Here is a 19,801-nt window from a genome sequence, read left to right on the forward strand (position 1 = left end):
TTTGTCCGCTCTCAGTAGGACCGTCGTGAGGCATGCCAGACGTAAGCAGTTAGTCCTATCTCAAACAACATAAAGATAAAGAAAGCTGGACTCGCGCGCTTGTGTTGATGTGCAGTGTTGACGGAGTAGGAGAGGGGAGGAAGAGGGGAAGTGAAGGAGGAAGGGAAGTGGGTGGAGCAGGTACCTACACTCCTTTGTCTGGTTGGCTGGCTAGCTGGCAGGAGGGAGGTTAAGCCACGCCTCTGCCTCTCTCCCCCCCCCCCCCCCTGCCGCGTCGCTGCCTCCCCCATTAGAACAAAGACGCACAACTTGCCCGTTGTTCCGCTAGCTGTTTCATTTAATCAAAATTTAATTGGAGTTTAAATAAGTTGTGGCGGTATTTCATTTTGCTTTTATTAAATGTTAGTTTTTCATGCCTGAAAAAAAGAAAAATCTATTTTTTTCCTCCAAATTCGTGTATAGGCCCCCTCCCCTTTTTTGGAGTTGAAAATTTGGAAAAAAAAGGGGGGGGCCTTTACGCGAGTAAATACGGTATTTGTGTTGATGGTTGATGAAAGTGAAACACGTGGCAGTTATCCCGGGTGGTCGTGAGCGGAGGTCGGCAGGTGGTATACGTGGTGATGTGGTGTGGCAGGCTTCGTGGGGGCACAGCACCTGCGCACCACGTGCCGCCTGCTGGGCTACCAGGGCATCGCCGTGGTCATGGAGGAGCTGCTGAAGGTGGTCAAGAGCCTGGTGCAGGGCAACATCCTGCAGTTCACCAAGACCCTGATGGAGGCCATGCCCAAGGTGTGCAAGCTGCCTCGCTACGACTACGGCTCCCCCGGTCAGTACCCAGTGCTCTTGTGCTCGCTGTACTAGGGCACGACGCACACGGACAGGTACAAAACACAAAACGTAAGACAGTAGAAAAATAAAACAAAGCAAAAACAGGAACAAAACTGGTCTCTGCAAGTAAAGCTGGGTTTACGATTGATTTCCTTAAGAATTATAACTTAACATCGAGCACATGATTAAGTAAAAACTACATTTTCCAGTTTATGATTGACATAGAAGTCGTTAATTCTAACCAATCACAGCACAAAACACATGGTCGGCCATTGTTCGAAACGGAGAAGCAGGTTTGAAATATGTTTTTGACAAATGGAATATCTATTTTTCGAAATGGATGATGATTACAAATGACAAATATACAAATTTAACCCAAAATACTGCCTCGCTCGGTCCAATAATAAGACATAATCTACCGGTTGAAAGGTTCCAGTTTGTTGTGATTGGTCGCTTCCCTTAAGTCTTAACGAAAAATATAAAATATAACCATTTCTGTTAAGTCTTAAGTCATCACATGGTTCGCACACGATCCGTCAAAATTCACACACGACAATCATAAACCATTCTACTAGTTTACATAGAGTCATATGGTAAGTACACGACTAAGTCTTAAGTCTTAATTCTTAATTTTTAATCGTAAACCCACCTTAACACTGGACACTAACCAAAGCTCTGCCTGAGGTGAAACCACAGCAGGTACACATCCACAGTCGGCCAACACACCGAGCCAAGCACACCAGGTACAACAGAAACATCCAAACATGCATAATGGAATATGAGAACATCAAATTTATGGACAGATAATTTAGAACATCAATGTTTATTGACTATTTCTTACAAAAATCTTAATCCACTCGGGTACTGTATACATATCCGTATGTGGTATTATTGATTGAAGTCTGTGCCAGTTGTTTAATTTTTTGAATCATTACATGTGTAAGGTACTAAAAATAAATTATTGTTTTGCTATTTCATTCTTATCATTATATTTTCTGTAGAGTAAAGTAAAAATTTTTGACAAAAGTTTTTTAATCTTTTAGTATTTAAACTTTGCCTTTCTCAAGGTAAAGAGATTATATTTATAGTCTTATAGATTTTCAAAGACAGTGAAATAATGTTAATAATAGTGTATGTACTATGCTTTAAAAAAGCCTATTTTTTGAAATCAAATAACAAAATTATTATAGACTTTAAACTGTTGGCATCTTTTGGTTAAAAATGTAGCTTGAACTTATTTGAATGTCATGCACTGTGGTTTTTAACATGGTTCGTAGCTGTTATGGTTCCGTTTCAAAAGTAGCCTAAAAATGCTGCAGTGATTACAGATTTTCAAGACAGTGGCCTACATGACATTTGCATTTTACTAGCAGCTGGTTGATGTTGGGATTTTAGCTGCGTTGGGAACAATACGTTATATTTAATTAAATAAGTATTTCAAGCTGCACTGACCAAGGATTAAACTGGGGACAGGAAGTAGCTGTGACAGTAAGTGTGTCACGTAGAGACGAGGGGCACTGCGCGAGTGACGATGGAGGGTCGCTGGTCTCTGCCGCAGGCGTGCTGGGCTACTACCACGCGCAGCTCAACGACATAGTGCAGTACCCCGATGCCCGCACGGAGCTGTTCCACAGCTTCCGGGAGTTCGGCAACACCATCCTGTTCTGCCTGCTGATGGAGCAGGCGCTGTCCCAGGAGGAGGTGTGCGACTTGCTGCACGCAGCGCCCTTCCAGAACATCCTGCCGCGCCCCTTCTGCAAGGGTAGCCGCCCTCTCGCTCTCTCTCGCCGTGTCGCAGGGGCGCAACAACAGGGGGCGGGCAAACCCCCTCTGAAACCTTGAAGTGGGGGCAAACGGGGGCAAAGAAACTGCTGTGTAATCAATTTTTACATAGTAAAACTGCTTAAATAGCATTATTTTCCACCTTGAAATACAAATTTTTCCTGGGGGAGGACCCCCGGACCCCCCGCTCAATAGGGGGGATCGATGATTCTTTATAAAAAGGTATATTGCCCCCCCTTTGGAAATTTCGTTGTTGTGCCCCTGCCGTGTCGGATAGTGCCTAGTGTGTGACATGCCCATCAGCGGTGGGCACGACGCACACAGGCACGTACAAAACACAAAATAAAAGACTATATAAAAATAAAATAAAGCAAATACAGGAACAAAAATGGTCACTGCAAGTACCTGGACACTCAGGCCAAAGTACCGTGTTTTCTCGCATAATCGTCGCACATTTTATTCTAAAATCAATTTTGAAAAGTGGGGGTGCGACAATTATGCGAAAAAAAATTTTTTTTTGTTAGATAAAGTTATTCATAAAAACAAAACCCATTCATGGAAAGTACTTTTATTTAATAAGTGAAGCATAAAAGAGCATGCCAAACAATTTAAAATTAATAAGTAATACATCAAAAACCTTTTTTCAACTTTAAACAGAAAAACTTCTGTGATCCAAATGCAAGCCGAACGAACGCGTAACTACCGTAGTACACAACACGAAAGAGTGCGGGCTATCAAATGTAGTTAACTCAGCACCTGATAGCGAGCGTGCGTTGCGTGCACTCGGCGAGATATCGATATTCGGCTACGTGTGCGCGCTCTATATGGGAAGAAACATAACCAAACGTTAATGATTGCAACGAGCGCTGGCTACAATTTTGTGAGCGGTACACCGCAGCGACGCTGACGAACTGATGAAGGTTATAACGTTTAAAAAGTCTTTAAAAGATAATTTACACGTCGGACAACTTTAAATTTCTGTTAATTAAATAAGTGGTAATGTCCGAATAAATATTAGATTTCTATTTTAAAATACATTGTTTTATATGAAAAAAATACCCACACAATGCGCTCTGAATCTAATAGCGGGACCAAAAACGTCATGCGACGTTTACGCGAGAGGTATTTTTTTATCCAAATTTTGACACCCTAAAATATGGGTGCGACGATTACGCGAGTGCGACAATTATGCGATAAAAGAGGGTAGGTCTTCCTACAGGTGTCTAATGGCAATAGAGAGGCAAACACTGTACAGGTTGCACCAGAGCCTTTGAGGGTCTCCAATGTGTGGTTTTCATGGTAACTTAAGAGGTAATTCAATATTTTGAATAATTACATAATTCCATAATTAACATTTAAAATTAATGTGAGGCTTTTAACCAACAACAAATATTTGTGGTGATGGAATTCCCACAAATCCCCACAAATGGCCGAAAATTAAAAGATAATGGTGAACAACCAGCACATAACCTAGGTATGTCATTTTAATGATTTTTTTTTATGTAGCAACTTATCTGTACAATAATCCCTTTAAAGAATTTTTCCCTGTTAAAACTTTTTTATGATCTAGTCCCTTGAAATACATCTTAGCAGGGTTTTACTGTAAGAAATGAATGATTCTAATCTTGTGTGATATGCCTGCTTTATTTTCTCCTTTTTTTAGTCATATACGTAATATGTTTTACGTTTCTGAGCTTCAGCATTAGGAGAAATGATAATGTACAGACAACTATTCCTCCCAACCAGACACTTCTTCTTGGGGGATAGAGCGCTGATACCATAAACAAGTTTTTGGGTATTTAACCAAGGATTTGTTAAAAATCAAGCTGCAGTTGATGATAAATGTTAAAAGAGTAAGATTCTGCGAAGTATGGATACGTAACTACAGATTAAAATTGTTTGGTTCATTGAAGTTGTTTGTATATGGAGTAGGGGAGAGAGGACAACATTCTTCATACCAAATTTTAACGATATTTATGTTAATTGGGTTTTGTGTACTTATACATTTAACAGGGAAAAAAATTCATGACAGTGTTTTAGAATTTTCTCATTAGTCTGTTTTCAAGACATTTGTCAAAATGCTTCATTATAGGCAATAATCGCACATTGTTCATGTTTCAAATTGTTGCTTCTTAAGTTATACTTACTTTTTGCAAGAATTTATTTATATTCCACTAGTTGTAAATAAGGTCTTTATTGCATCATTAGACACATTTATGCAGCATCTTTGTCATTAACAAGTGCTCGTATAGGTAAACCTGTGTAGTAGACCTGTGCGAAGCATGACCAAGCGAATCAGTTGAAGCTCTGTTAAATATTTGATTTGACTTCACCAGGAAATTTGTTATTCATTTTATTTAAAGCTTTGGTTGTGATGCAAAGCTTCGCATCTTTGCTTTTGTTGCAAAACTTTCAAACATTGAAAGCCTAAGATTCGCTCTTGAAAAACTTTATTTATTTTTGTTTGTGTTGCATATGTTTTGCGTGAATAAAGTTGGTTACTTAAAAAATTAAAACAGTGGCACTCAGTTTGCTTTTATGAATGCTCAATATTAATATTATGCATGGTTATGTTATAATTTTTATTGAATAATGTTATACATGGGACCAATTGGTTAATCACTTAATCAGTTCAAACAGTACAAATTAAACAACTTATTTTTTTTTTATTTCACTCCTGTATTTTATAAAATAAGTGTAATACAGCTTCGCCAAGAACAGTATCCAAAATTTGATTAGACTTTGCAGATATTTTAAACATTTGATTTTATATTTCCTTTGCATCAGAAAACTAGTATTTGCATCAGGCCTACTGTACAGTTTTGTCATTCATAGCGTGTTTTATTTAAACACTCGTGTCTAGCAGCGCTCACTGAGTGTGGCCACTGCCACACACACTCACTTGAACCACGTAAATTAAAGTAATTGTGGTTCTGGACCATGCAACAAGGCCAGCGCAAGAGAGGCAGGAGTAGCGTTGCTGCCGGAGGGAGGACGGTCCAACTACATCGCGGAACCCACCATCGGGACATGAGTACACCGGGCTGTGACGTGACAGACCTGCGAATGTGGCTTGCAGATGGAGAGAAGCCCGAGGCCAAGCAGAAGCGGCTTGAAGCGAAGTACGGGTCGCTGCAGATTGTACCGAACGTGGAGAAACTTGGAACACCAAAAGTAAGGGAAAAAAAGTCATAGTGTGAGATTTTGATGTGTTTTAATACATGATTGTTCACCCCCCCGGATACACTTTAAGTTTTGATTAAAGTTTTCATAGATTTGTGAAATTGTTTCTAAGATGCTTTTCTTTCTTTGCAACTTTTCGAGCTACGTAAATGAGGAACAGTACACTCCAAAGCAGCTAACACAAACATTACAGAAAAAATGTAAATAATGCACAGATATTCAGACAAAAAAAAACATTCAACACAATAAAACTTTGTATATAATAGCCAAATTGTGCTCATGAAACTGATCATGTGTCAGCTGTTACATTTAGATTAAGACGGAGTCCCTGCTGTGCTTGGGATGCGTGTATTTATTGCAGAAGTTACACATGTAAGTTAACAAGTCAGTTATAGCTTGACACATCTAAATACATACATGTACACTGTCAAATCAGGTAGGTTCAAAGGATAAGATTGTATAATATCATTAGGTTCAACATCTCAATTATTTTTGTGTACAATTCCTTTCTGAATTGTCATAATACTGAAATGTGCAAATTTGGGATGCCAGCTTTTATTTCTTCTCTTAATCTTTGTATGGCTGGATTACTGCCAGTCAGCTACAAAGTCTTTTCTGAAAACATTAAACTATTTTTAACATGTTAATAGACACACACGCATGCATGTGCGTGAATAGTTAATAGTTAATGTGGTTTTCAGTATTATCAAATATTAAAAAAAACTTTGAACTGGATCATACGCATATGTCTAATAACTTAAGCATAGAAAAGAAGTCGTGGTCAACAGTAATTGGACACGTATTTTAAATTACTTGTTTTCAATGTAGTCCTGGCATATTGATGCTATGTCACAAAGTACAGAAGTAAAATGCTAGATGTATGGTGTGATAATGCTTACAGTCAGTTAAAACAGTTTCATATTTGAGTGTGAGTGTGATCTGCAGTAGTTACAGTAGCAGACTGGCTAAAGGGCTTGTCGCCAGCAGAATGCTTGTGTGTCGGCCAGAGCAGTACGAGAGGGCTCACGGGTGCCGGCAGGTAGTGCCTCTTGCTGTGGTACTCATTAGCTCAATAGAGATGTGAACATTTATTAGAAAAGCTGAGTTGTGAATTTGCAGGAAATGACCCACACGAGATACACAGAGAGATGTTTTATGTGTTATGGTTCTTTTACCTTGTTAGTGTTTTGTCTGTTTTGTTATCATCACTGCCAGTGTGTGGTACTCTTGCTCTCGTTTGCTGGCCATCTGTAGATGTTTTCCACCCATGGTACTGACGGAGGTGGGAGTCCATGCACTGGTAGTGATAACTGTGTTCCTGTTATTACATGTAGTGCCCACCACTATAGTCTACGACTGTTGGTGGGCATGTGACAAATTACAAATAAATAAATAAATAAAAATAAATATGTCATTAAAATTGTGAAAATTATTGAAAAACTAGGTTTTTCTGGAATTTGTGACAAATATTCATTTAAAAAATTACTTGTTTCGAAATGAACAACATATAGTATGTACGTACATATGTTTGAAAGCAAACTCTCTTAGAGTATCTGACAACTAAACAGGTTGTTGTGAATGTATTATGACATTATGTTGTCCTTGTATATATGTGTTGTGCTCACCACTAAAGCCCTCAGCTGTTGGTGGGAATGTTACAACATTAATAAATAATAAATAATAATAAAATAATAATATATAAAAGAGCGTTGCCTGGAGAGCGAGAGTGGCGCTGTTGTTCGCAGCAAGTGATGATAGCGCGGGAAGGGGTAAAAGAGCGTTGCCTGGAAAGCGAGAGTGGTGTTGTTCGCAGCAAGCGATGATAGCGCGGGAAGGGGACCTGCTGACCCGCGAGCGTCTGTGCTGCGGGCTGTCCATCTTCGAGGTGGTCCTGAGCCGGCTGCGCAGCTTCCTGGACGACTCCATCTGGGTGGGGCCGCCGCCCACCAATGGCGTGATGAACGTGGACGAGTGCACCGAGTTCCACCGCCTGTGGTCGGCCCTGCAGTTCGTGTACTGCATCCCCGTCGGCGACACGGAGTTCACGGTCGAGTGAGTGTTAGAACTGCTCGGTTCAGACTTCACTCCACCTTTCCATGGACATTCGTGGATTAGTGCCTTCATTGGCTCTCAAATAATTGTCTCCACAATCAGTGAACATACGAGGTGTGGCAGTTAAATTACTGGACTGGTGCTACTAAACAAATTTGTACGATGGCGACTCAAAACTTAATTCAATACAAATGAACAAGCATTGCGGTATCGAAAAAATGTATCGAACTTACAGTTTCGATACTCGATACTTTGCGATACCGTCAAGTATCGAAGGTATCGAGGTAACGAAGTATCGAAAATCCCATCACTAATCACCAGTTACATTAGAAAGTTCATCCCCTTCATGTACTCTCGTTGCCCATCTGCACAACGCTCCATACGAAGCAGTGTCGCGAGTGTGCTGCCACCAGCTTGTTGAGAACCTCCGTGGCTTCGCTCTCACCGCTTAAACTCTGATTCGACCTGAGGAGACCAGGTCGGGTGAGTACGGTAGGTTGTCCAACACGCTGATGCCGTAGTTCGCAAAGAACGCATTCACAGACAAGGAACTAGTGGGGTAGGATAGCTGAAAAAAACTTCACAACTGGCAACCAATGCGCCCCTTTGGATTCAGATAGTACACAGGTAGACGAGTCTAAAAAGCCTGGAACACAAATTTTCTTCGCCCTCTAGCGGTGTTGATGACGTAATCAATATGGCCACCAAAATTTTGTGACAAGCTTCTACGTTAACTTTTATAACTCGGGTTTTTATTTTGATATTAACCTAAATTTAAAGTGATTATTAATCAGTATAAAGTGCGCTTTTCAACGGCATATTTGACATTATTGTTTAGGTTCATAAATCTCAAATATTATTTATTTTATTAAAATTTAGTACTAATTTTTTATTTTTTCGAAATATTTTGCTAAATAACCTGGAATCTGTTACATTTAGCTGAAAACTTGCCCTATAAGTTTTTGTTTGTCAGAAAATTATCTTGTAAACGGTATACATGACTTCTATTTTATCAAAAACTGTTGCTGAAAATTCGCCAAAACAATGTAGTGTTGCACAGCGAGTCGTTATGGCAAAATGTAATTGATAAGGGTTCCAGAAATTAATAGAACTTTTTTGTAACTGTTTATGAGGGAAATGTAATAATTTTAATTTTTCATGTTTATGTATATATATACTAGCTTTTTAGGGGGTATTTTTTAAAATCCTAGGCCCCCTTGCCTAGTGTATCGTTTGCTGCATTTCATGCACAAAATGAACTTGGTGTTAGAAAAATAAGGTCTAATGCATCATTACTTCCACTTTTAAATGACGAAATTGCGACGCCAGCAATGGTACGTCATATGATGGATATCATAGTAATGGCAACAGAAAATTAAATGTAAATCAAACACCCGTGATTACATGTGACCAACCAGCATATGCTATTGGGAAGCAGCTGCAATGGAAATTTCCTGACAAGTATGGTGAAGATCGCATCATACTCATGATGGGTGGCTTTCACATAGAAATGATGGTCATTAACTTACTTGGCAAGTGGTTAACTGGAAGTGTATGGAGTGAATTAGTAACAACCGCTGGTATTGCAAGTTCTGGTGTTGCAGAATCTTGTCTTACATCTTCGCATGTAAAAAGGTCTTGGTATGCACACAAAGTTTCTTTAACTGCCTTGCATTGTCTACAGGTAAAACCATTCAACAAAGCATGTGAAACAAATTCCAGCATCAGCAGCGAAGGCATTGAACTGTGGATATTGTCTAAAACACCTGAATGTCCTCAGTTCCAATACTGGAACACAGTCATCAAACTGGAGTCCCTTCTAGTGCAACTTGTATTGAGTTTTCGTACATTTAACTTTACAATGTACGTCGATACTTTGCCTCAGTTATGTCCGTGGACATTTGCGTTGGATGCAGTCCACTATTCTCGTTGGTCGACAGTATTTGTACGCACTCTACAGGACCTTCCAGAAAAACATCCAGATATATATGCTGAATTTCTTTGTGGCAACTTTACCAGCATCAAAACTGCTACACCGTTTTCTGCAATATCTGACGATCAGCTTCATGAACACAATAACAAAGTTATAAAGGGTGGAGGTGGAGCTATTGGAATCCTTGATAGTGAAAATGCTTTGCTTAAATAAAATGGTAGCAGGCCCTAGGATCAGTTCTGTAATTGAGGAATTTGAAGAGAAATCCAATTTTAAAAGATGACAAAAATGTGGACGCAAAGCATCATGAAGATGACAATGCATTTCAGAAAAGATTCATGACACATGCCAAATAAATGATTAACTTCTTGACAGAACAAGGAAATCCGTTTGAAGAAACCGATTTAGTGTCAATAGGGAGCTCCAAAATAATTCCAAATGTCGAAGCTGTCAAGTGTGTTATGGAAGCATTTGCTGTAGGGCTAAAACAGTATGATGAATATGTCGTGTCCAGCCTTGATCAAGTTAAAAATTCAATTCATGAAATTATTCCGTGAACCAATATTCACATTTTCAAGACTAAAACAAAAAAAACAACAGATAAGGCAAAATCCAAGATTGCTAACTTGCGTAAAGATTCAAACTTGTTATGCAGATTGTATGTGGCATCTGAAGCAAGAAATGGCAACATTAATGATTTCATTGCGCATGAAAACCAAATGTACCCACCATATATTTCAGATTATGGAAAACTCCGAAAATCAACCAAGTCAGATATTATTGAATGCATTAAAAAAAATTGAGACATTAGCTTTAATTACAGCCAACCAAATGTAACAGCGAAAATATTTGATGGAGCAGCCATAATACATATGCTTAATCCTGGAATTGCTACATTTTCCGGATACTTCGAACATGTTTTCAAACCATATTTCACTAATCAACTGAAGAATAGTTCACGAATAGATATTGTATTCGACAGATATACTAGTAGCAGTTTAAAGGCAGATACCCGAGAAACAAGAGGAAGTGGCATAAGTATTAAAGTCTCAGACTCAACTGCAACTCCAAAAAAAATTTAAGGAATTCCTGTGTGTCAACGAAAACAAGACACAATTGTTCCAGTTGCTAGCTAAGAAAATGGTGGGAGATGAGTACCCAGGAAAACATGTCTGTACTTACAACTATGGATGCATCAAGTATTTCTCCCGCCTCACACGAAGAAGCAGATGGCCGCCTACTTCTCCATGTTAATCACGCAGTAGAAAGTGGACATATGTACTGGCATCTTAATACGAACTGTGGACTCAGATGTAGTGGTTATTTCAATCACTGTTCCAACAAATACAAGATATTGATGAACTATGGATTGAGTATGGTTGTGGAAAATACAGGAAATTCATTCCAATTCATGAGATTTGTGTGAAACTCTGACCAAAAATTTGCAGAAATTTGTTGGCTTATCATTCTGTAACTGGTTGCGACACAGTTTCCAAATTTTGTGGCGTTGTCAAGAAGACTGCTTGGAAGGTCTGGATGTCATTTCTTGAAATTGATTGTGTATGGCATCAGCTCTGTACAGGCACCTGTGATATTGATGATGAATGTTATGATATGTTGCAGCGATTTATTATTCTACTATATGATCAAGCATCAGATCTTCAGAGCATCAATGACTGCAGACGAGTGTTATTTACAAGAAAGTATTGAGCAATCGAAAACATACCTCCTACAGCAGATGCTTTAAAACAACATATCAAACAAGCTACTCTCCAAGCAAGAATTTGGAACAACAGTCTCGCTGCACAATACGCAATACCCTCGCCAACCCAGTGGGGATGGATCGTAACTTCAGAAGGATCATACCGACCTGTGTGGACAACAATACCAGAAGTGTCAAAACACTGTGTACAACTTACCTCCTGTACTTGCCGCAAGCGATGCACATCTTATAAATGTGTTAAAAATGGGAAATGTGTACGATGTACGAAACTCTGTGAATGTGAAGGACAGTGCTCCGGCAGTGATCGGTAATCTCAAGTGAATTTACAGAAATCATTAAGGTATTGTTTCATATGATAGCAATATTTTATTTTATTTGGATATTATGGCTGACATTAGTGTGTTTGACAATGTAGAGGATATTATTGGATTTGGATGTTAAATTGTATCAATATTGTATTGTAGGTAGGTACATTCTTGTGTTTCTCATACTTGTACTTAATTTTAATGTAACTGATTTTAAAATGGCAAAGAAAATTTCATAGCCCTAAAAAAGCTTGAATTTATTTAAATGTGCACAAAAATTACAATAATTACATTTCCTACATAAACAGTTATAAAGCTACTCTATTATTTTTCGAAACCCAATAAATTACATTTTGCCATAACGACTCGCTACATTGTTTTGGTGAATTTTCAGCAACTGTTTTTGATAAAATAGAAATAATGTATACTGTTCAAAAGATAATTTTCTGACAAACAAAAACGTATAGGGAAAGTTATCAGCTACATGTAACAGATTCCAGGTTATTTAGCAAAATGTTTCGAAAAATTAAAAAATAAATTAAAAAATTTAATAAAATTAAAAATATTTCAGGTATTATGAAACTAAACAATGATATTGAATAAACCGTTTGAAAGCACATTTACTACTGATTAATAATCACTACAAATTTAGGTTAATATCAAAATACAAACCCGAGTTATATAAGGAAATGTAGAAGCCTGTCACAAAACTTTGACGGCCATATTGATTACGTCATAAACACCAATGGAGTGCCAAGAAAAATTGTGTCCCGGGCTTATTAGACTTGTCTACCCATGTACTATCTGAATCCAAAGGGGCACATTGGTTGCCAGACGTGAAATATTTTGGTATAATTTTAAGCTAACCTACCCCACTAGACTTGCTCTTCCACAAATCAAGTCTTCGTCTCTTCGCTCGTTCACGAAGGGCAGTCAGAACCTCGACGTAATTATGTTGATTGTCTGGCTGACCTTCGGGGTAGGGATGGGCATGGGGTGGTCCTCAGTTTTCTTGTATAAATGCTCTGTATTAATTATGCATGGTTATATTTCATAATTTTAATTTAATAATGTTATATATAGGGCCTGATTTGTTAGTCACACAATCAGTTCAAACATTACAAACATGAAACAATTTTTTTTTTTACTTCAATCCTTTTTTTATTATAAATTATGAGTAATACAGCTTCGCTGAGGACAATGTTCGCAATTTGATTCGACTTTCCAAGTGTTTTAAACATTGAATTTGATATCTGCTTCGCATCAAAAAGCTAGTGTAGCACTCGTGGCATCTCGCCCCTGACGCTGTGTGGAGTGAAGCATTGGCGCGATCGACCACTCGGACGAGGCCCGGCCGGGAGAGCCAGGACAGTCTGGCCTCTGCTTTGTTTCGTAGGACTTATTCAAACATCTGAGATGTTAGTTGATGACACGTGAAGGCAGACATACTTTGTTTACTCTCAAGTGTGGTCTCGGGAGTCCTTGTTTGGCCTGCTAGCGTCGCTGGTCCCCGGCAAGTGCCCCAGTACGGTGGTGTGGTGTGGTGCGGTGCCGCAGGGAGTTGTTCGGCGAGGGCCTGAACTGGGCCGGCTGCACCATGATCGTGCTGCTCGGCCAGCAGCGTCGCTTCGAGGCGCTCGACTTCTGCTACCACATCCTGCGAGTGCAGCGCGTCGACGGCAAGGACGAGAACGTCAAGGGCATCGTGAGTACCTGCTCCTCCTCCCATCTGCTGGGCGGTGGCTGTGTGTTGTCTACACGTTCCCTCCGCCACCGCCGTGTTCCGGCGTGCAGCTCTATCTGTTTGCCGGCAGTTCTAATATATATTTCATTCTCTTCCCAGAAAAATTAAGTAAGCCGATAAGGTGGTTTGTGATTTTCTGTGTCAGTTTTCTCATAATTTATGTCACTGAATGTCGTGGAAAATAAACTCTCTCCGCTTGAATAACACTGAAGTGCTTGGTATGCAAGGCTACACATTATTTTTTTCTTTCGCCTTGTGCCATGAGGTTACTAGTTTTGTTGGGTAGGCAAGAGAAGAGCTGGAGCTTTCACATGTGAGTTATTATTATTCCTTTTAGAATTTTTTTTTTTAAAAACTGGTACGATATCTAAAGTTTAAACAAAGTAAGCCTTCATTTAAAAATTGAAAATTTGTGAATGTTTATTTTAAGCTTCCCCTGTTCTATGAGCCTCACAAGATTGTCGGCCATTTTTGTTGCAAAACAGCACAAGAACCATGTAGGCTGCTTACTGAACTATCGTCCTTCATTTCTGTCAACGCTTAAAAAGGCTTCACTGAGATTTCATGTCTTTTGACGCATCTTTTCACTCCTACAAAAAGGGTGCTAAAACATGCTCATATTTACAAATAAGTTCGTGGGTGTTATAACTGTTACCATAGACTGCAGCACACACCATAGAGGTGGGTATTTAACAGTCCAGAACATACCTGGCATATTCGGATTCTATTCTTCTTCTCTATTTTTCTTTAATTAGATCCAAATTGAGAATACTGTTCTTTAATTTGGAATAACATTGATTCATCTGATAGTGATAAAATATAAGATATACAAAACAAAATTATCAAACTTATAACTCAAAGGACTTTTCCTCAACTGATGTTAACTTTCCTCTTAAATCGTAGAGCATATTTAGATGCAGTTTTTATCTACAACTGTTATAACACTAAAATTAATTGTAACTATGTTTTAGATAATACTGGCCTTTGAGTACATCAATTCAATAGTTGTCTATGATCAGCTCTGTGTACTGTTCATAATAACAATAACATTCTATATAGGTTAATTACTAACTCCAATAAATTTGATTAGAGTTTTTGATGAATAATTTATGCCTATAAATTTTATAGTCATTTAGTGAGTACAACTTAAACATACTAATTTAGCTACCCCTTAATTTATTATTGTCGATATTTTTATTTATTTTTATTGTTATTGCTTAATTTTGTGGATGGTCTCTTTACTTTCAGTTAGTTCGTAGTTTGCAAATTAAATTTTTGTGCCTTATACATATATTTCTTTTTATTTGTGTAGCTTCATTATGATTGACCTAGTTATATTTTAATCATTCTTTAAACACTTGCAGCAGTGGGACCGAGCATTCTGGACCTCGAAGGAGTACAGAGCACCAGTTGCCGCCGGTCTTATCTGTCCACAGGAATTTTCTTTTGTTCCACTTTATTGATTTCTAATTATTATTATATCATGTATGTATTTTTTTTTTGGTTATACTTGTTATTTGTTTCTGTCTTTTATTATTGATCTTTTTCGTATTGGTCACTGTAAGTATGTGGCACATCACCTTCTGTGAATTGGCCGATTGCGTATGTGACTACCTGTGTTGGCTTCCAGTCAGGCAGCGTTTGCCTTCTTCTGGTGCCGACAGGAGGGGTTGTCCACGTATTTGCAGTGACCATTTAGTCCTTTGTAGTTGTGTTATTTTATATTTGTCATTTGAATTTTGTGTTTTTTTTTTAATGTTGTCTTTGTCCATAAGTGTCCTGCCTATAGCTGTTGGTGGGCGTGATTTGATTGACCAGTATCAAGTTTTTAATATGGTCCAGTTGTAGAAAGTATCATTGAGTTTGTTGATAATGTGTAACTAATGTGTGTGTTGTGTTGGCAGGCTCTGAAGCGGATGGTGGACCGCATCCGCAGGTTCCAGGTGCTCAACTCGCAGATATTCGCGGTGCTCAACAAGTTCCTCAAGTCGAGTGACTCGGACGTGATGTCGGTGGAGCACGTGCGCTGCTTCCCCCCGCCCCTCCACCCCACGCTGGCCGCCCAGGCGCACTACTACCGGCCGGAGCACCTGCGCCAGACCGTGCAGCACTGAGCCCGCGAGAGAAGCCCCTAGCGTGCAAGAGGAGTCCCTAGCTTGCAAGAGGAGTCCCTAGCATGCAAGAGGAGTCCCTAGCTTGCAAGAGGAGTCCCTAGCTTGCAAGAGGAGTCCCTAGCTTGCAAGAGGAGTCCCTAGCGTGCAAGAGGAGTCCCTAGCTTGCAGGAGGAGTCCCTAGCTTGCAAGAGGAGTCCCTGGCTTGCAAGAGGAGTCCCTAGCTTGCAGGAGGAGTCCCTAGCTTGCAGGAGGAGTCCCTAGCTTGCAAGAGGAGTCCCTAGCTTGCAAGAGGAGTCCCTAGCTTGCAAGAGGAGTCCCTAGCTTGCAAGAGGAGTCCCTAGCTTGCAAGAGGAGTCCCTAGCTTGCAGGAGGAGTCCCTAGCTTGCAAGAGGAGTCCCTAGCTTGCAGGAGGAGTCCCTAGCTTGCAAGAGGAGTCCCTAGCTTGCAAGAGGAGTCCCTAGCTTGCAAGAGGAGTCCCTAGCTTGCAGGAGGAGTCCCTAGCTTGCAAGAGGAGTCCCTAGCTTGCAAGAGGAGTCCCTAGCTTGCAAGAGGAGTCCCTAGCGTGCAAGAGGAGTCCCTAGCTTACAGGAGGAGTCCCTAGCTTGCAAGAGGAGTCCCTAGCTTGCAGGAGGAGTCCCTAGCTTGCAAGAGGAGTCCCTAGCTTTCAAGAGGAGTCCCTAGCGTGCAAGAGGAGTCCCTAGCTTGCAGGAGGAGTCCCTAGCTTGCAAGAGGAGTCCCTAGCTTGCAGGAGGAGTCCCTAGCTTGCAAGAGGAGTCCCTAGCGTGCAAGAGGAGTCCCTAGCGTGCAAGAGGAGTCCCTAGCTTGCAGGAGGAGTCCCTAGCTTGCAAGAGGAGTCCCTAGCTTGCAAGAGGAGTCCCTAGCGTGCAAGAGGAGTCCCTAGCTTGCAGGAGGAGTCCCTAGCTTGCAAGAGGAGTCCCTAGCGTGCAAGAGGAGTCCCTAGCTTGCAGGAGGAGTCCCTAGCTTGCAAGAGGAGTCCCTAGCTTGCAGGAGGAGTCCCTAGCTTGCAAGAGGAGTCCCTAGCTTGCAAGAGGAGTCCCTAGCGTGCAAGAGGAGTCCCTAGCTTGCAGGAGGAGTCCCTAGCTTGCAAGAGGAGTCCCTAGCTTGCAGGAGGAGTCCCTAGCTTGCAAGAGGAGTCCCTAGCTTGCAGGAGGAGTCCCTAGCTTGCAAGAGGAGTCCCTAGCTTGCAAGAGGAGTCCCTAGCTTGCAAGAGGAGTCCATAACGTGCAGGTTGTGAGTGGAACATTAATTTAGCATCCAGTGCAATTTTCTATGTATTCTTGGCTTATGGTAAACATTCCATTGTGATGACTGAGATCGGACTGTCAGAGCTATGTTGTATGCCATAACTTGTAACGTGAGTTGTGTCAGTTTAGTAAATAGTCTTGTTCCACTCCAAATCATTAATTACAAATGTAGTATTTAATGATTCTATTTTACTGTAAATGTCTTCTTAGAAACAGCAAAATAAGATACCTAAGTAGTAGTTTTCTTAATTTTTGTGGTTCCGTAACTTTTTCGGACAATTGCTATACTCTTAATTGTCCTGCAGGCAATTTATTTGTAGCAGATGGCTGTTGATAAATATAATTATTTTGTTTCTGTTTTTTTTTTTTTAAAGGTTTCATCCAAAGATGTCTCAAATTTTACATTACCCTTAGCCCACTTCATTCACTTATTTTTGTACTTTGATAATAGTGGTATTGCAAATACATATAAGCAATGAAAAGGAGTCAAAAGACACCCTGAATAGTAGGGTAGTGATAAGAAATATTATCTCTTTTATTTGTACTTGTAGTTTAGATAAATAACACACATTCTCTAATTTGCATGAAGTGTGATAAAATAATTTAAGAAATAAAATCACTGTATCTGTGAAAATAATGGCAATGTGTGTGAACTTGAGTCTCTGTCCATCAAGCTGTTTGTTCAGAAGTTTCTTGGATAATTTTTTATGTCACCAAGTCTCAAATTTCTGTTTAGCGTCATATGTCCATGTATGTTGGTAGCAGTGGGGATGTGTGGTTGCCTCTCACGCAACCAAAAACCAATAATTTAAGGTCTTGATAAATTAACACTATACCCACTTTTTTTTATAACTGATGTATATTTGAAATTTTTTAAAAATAAATCTACTCTTTGTTCATATACATTATTTTATTGATGAAAGTTTTGATAATCACGACTCGTCCAACTCTGTCGCTGTGACGGGTTGGGCCTGGCAGGTACTGTTGCCGTTCTCGGGCGAGACCTCCGTGCTTCCGTGCCTCACCGGCCGCTCCGAGCTAGGAGGGCCTTGTGCCCCGTGCTGGCACTATGTGATTAAAAGGCTTTATACAGTAAAACCTTTTTGTTGCGACCCCATTTATTGCGACCACCTCTCTATTACAACCCGATTTCGAGAAACTGTGAAAAAATTGCCGAAAATCGCACAGAAAATAAGTTTTTTGTGGTGAGTAGCGTGTTACTGCGTTTCTCTTGCCGAGTGCTGTACTGCCGTAGCTGCGCATATCTAAAAATAAATACCACTTCCTGTCGACCGCTGTCAGCGCTTGACAACCCCCATTCCACCACCCTTTGCCGGGTGCAGATAAAGGTTTTTGTGGCAACGTGTTTACGTTTAGCTTTTTGCGAGTGTCTAGTGTGGTACGCAGTTAAGGCAAAGAAAGCTACCTGCTGCTGGATTTCTCTTGATTTCGATTACTATCGGTTGACAATACACAGCGACCGACTGGATGCACGCCCGCCTCGACTTGTTTTAACTGCCGCAGCGATGTTTATTTTGACAGCTCAAGCAATTATCTTTTCCCGTGGGTTGATAGAAAAAGGTCGCTTCACCCAGCATAAAAAAAAGGCTACACCGCTTATTGCCCACACAGGAAACACACTGGCTGCCGTTTGTCTCCCCCGCATTTATCTTTCTTCTAATATTCCACGTCTCACCTCTCGTGCGAGCAATAACGAAGCGACCATGCATTGAGCCGTTTTATACTTTGTTTGGTGACAGCAGCTTGATTTTATTCGGTATATTCCTTTTCATAGGACCCTTGCTATTAAAATACATTTATATTTAAGTTTGAAAGCTTGTAAATTCCTTGCCAGAGATGACTGAACTCGAACTTGGTGTGAAAAGTGACATATTTTGACCACTCCCTCGCTGCTTTAGTACCTCATTCTTAATAGCCCAATTTTACGGGAGAAGGAAGGGTGAAATGAGCATTTTCTCACTGAAGGTTTTTCAAAGGAAGCGAAGTTGGGGTGTTATAAGGGAGGACACTAGATGGTTTGTGTGTCTAGGAGGGATGAGCTAGCCTTGAAGAATGTTAACGAGGGGAGGGAGGGGTGAGCTTATACGTCATGAAGCCGCCGCCGCCAGCCAGCCGGGCGAGCTTCGTGTGCGCCCACTCGCGTTGCAGAACCTGCCGCTGCCATATTTTTACCAAGGAAATGTCCCATTATTTTTCTGTTATTCTTACATGAACATTATTGGAAGTATTAAAGCCGACACAAAAATATGCTGTGTGTTAAAATTAACAGATTTAAATGATCTTTCATTTTTTTTTTTAATATTTTTTTCTGATTTTCACATTTTGGTCAAAATGTCCAATTTTTTGACGGTTCCCAAGAATGTATTCGTAAAATCACTGCTTCGTTAAATCCGGGGTTCTTGGCAGGGGGGTTCTAGTGTATTTAACTGTGGCAAGCAGAAAACGTACATGTAAACTAACCAGTAAAAATAAACTGTCTTGACATATTTTCTTTAGAGGTGGCCTGTAGGGCAACGGACTTGTCATGAAGGTTGAAGTGGGTTGAAAGCAAAGCCGTCTAGCATTGTGAGTGACAGCATCCTGCCATTGTACTGCTGGTTAGCGAGTAGCAGTTTGGGAAGCGGGGGGGGGGGGGGGGGGGGGGGGGTGAAATGAACTGAAAATTTCGGAAAACATCTATTACGACCCTATTCCTGGGAACCGTGAGGGGTCGTTTCAGAGAGGTTTGACTGTATTAAGTAAAAACCAGATGGGGAGCCCAGCGAGGGTATTGTGAACACACATTTTACGATACAAGAGACAGTAAGTATCGAAGATGGCAACTCACAGGTGTGCAATTAAACTGAGATAG

The 19,801-nt window shown here is 40.3% G+C and overlaps 1 protein-coding gene across 1 annotated transcript in view; it reads left to right on the forward strand.

The window, feature by feature from the left end:
- The window catches only part of LOC134538886 (cytoplasmic FMR1-interacting protein), a 54,330-nt gene extending 36,500 nt beyond the window's left edge, over positions 1–17,830 (forward strand). The window contains exons 17-22 of the mRNA XM_063380480.1: positions 635–826; positions 2,387–2,590; positions 5,690–5,784; positions 7,607–7,845; positions 13,364–13,511; positions 15,455–17,830. Coding sequence (XP_063236550.1) covers positions 635–826; positions 2,387–2,590; positions 5,690–5,784; positions 7,607–7,845; positions 13,364–13,511; positions 15,455–15,664 — 1,088 coding nt within the window. The 3' untranslated portion in view covers positions 15,665–17,830. The remainder of the gene's footprint in view (positions 1–634; positions 827–2,386; positions 2,591–5,689; positions 5,785–7,606; positions 7,846–13,363; positions 13,512–15,454) is intronic.
- Positions 17,831–19,801: the final 1,971 nt, after the last annotated feature.

This window comes from Bacillus rossius, chromosome 14 (assembly GCF_032445375.1).
Source record: "Bacillus rossius redtenbacheri isolate Brsri chromosome 14, Brsri_v3, whole genome shotgun sequence".
Classification (NCBI taxonomy): Eukaryota; Metazoa; Arthropoda; class Insecta; order Phasmatodea; family Bacillidae; genus Bacillus; species Bacillus rossius.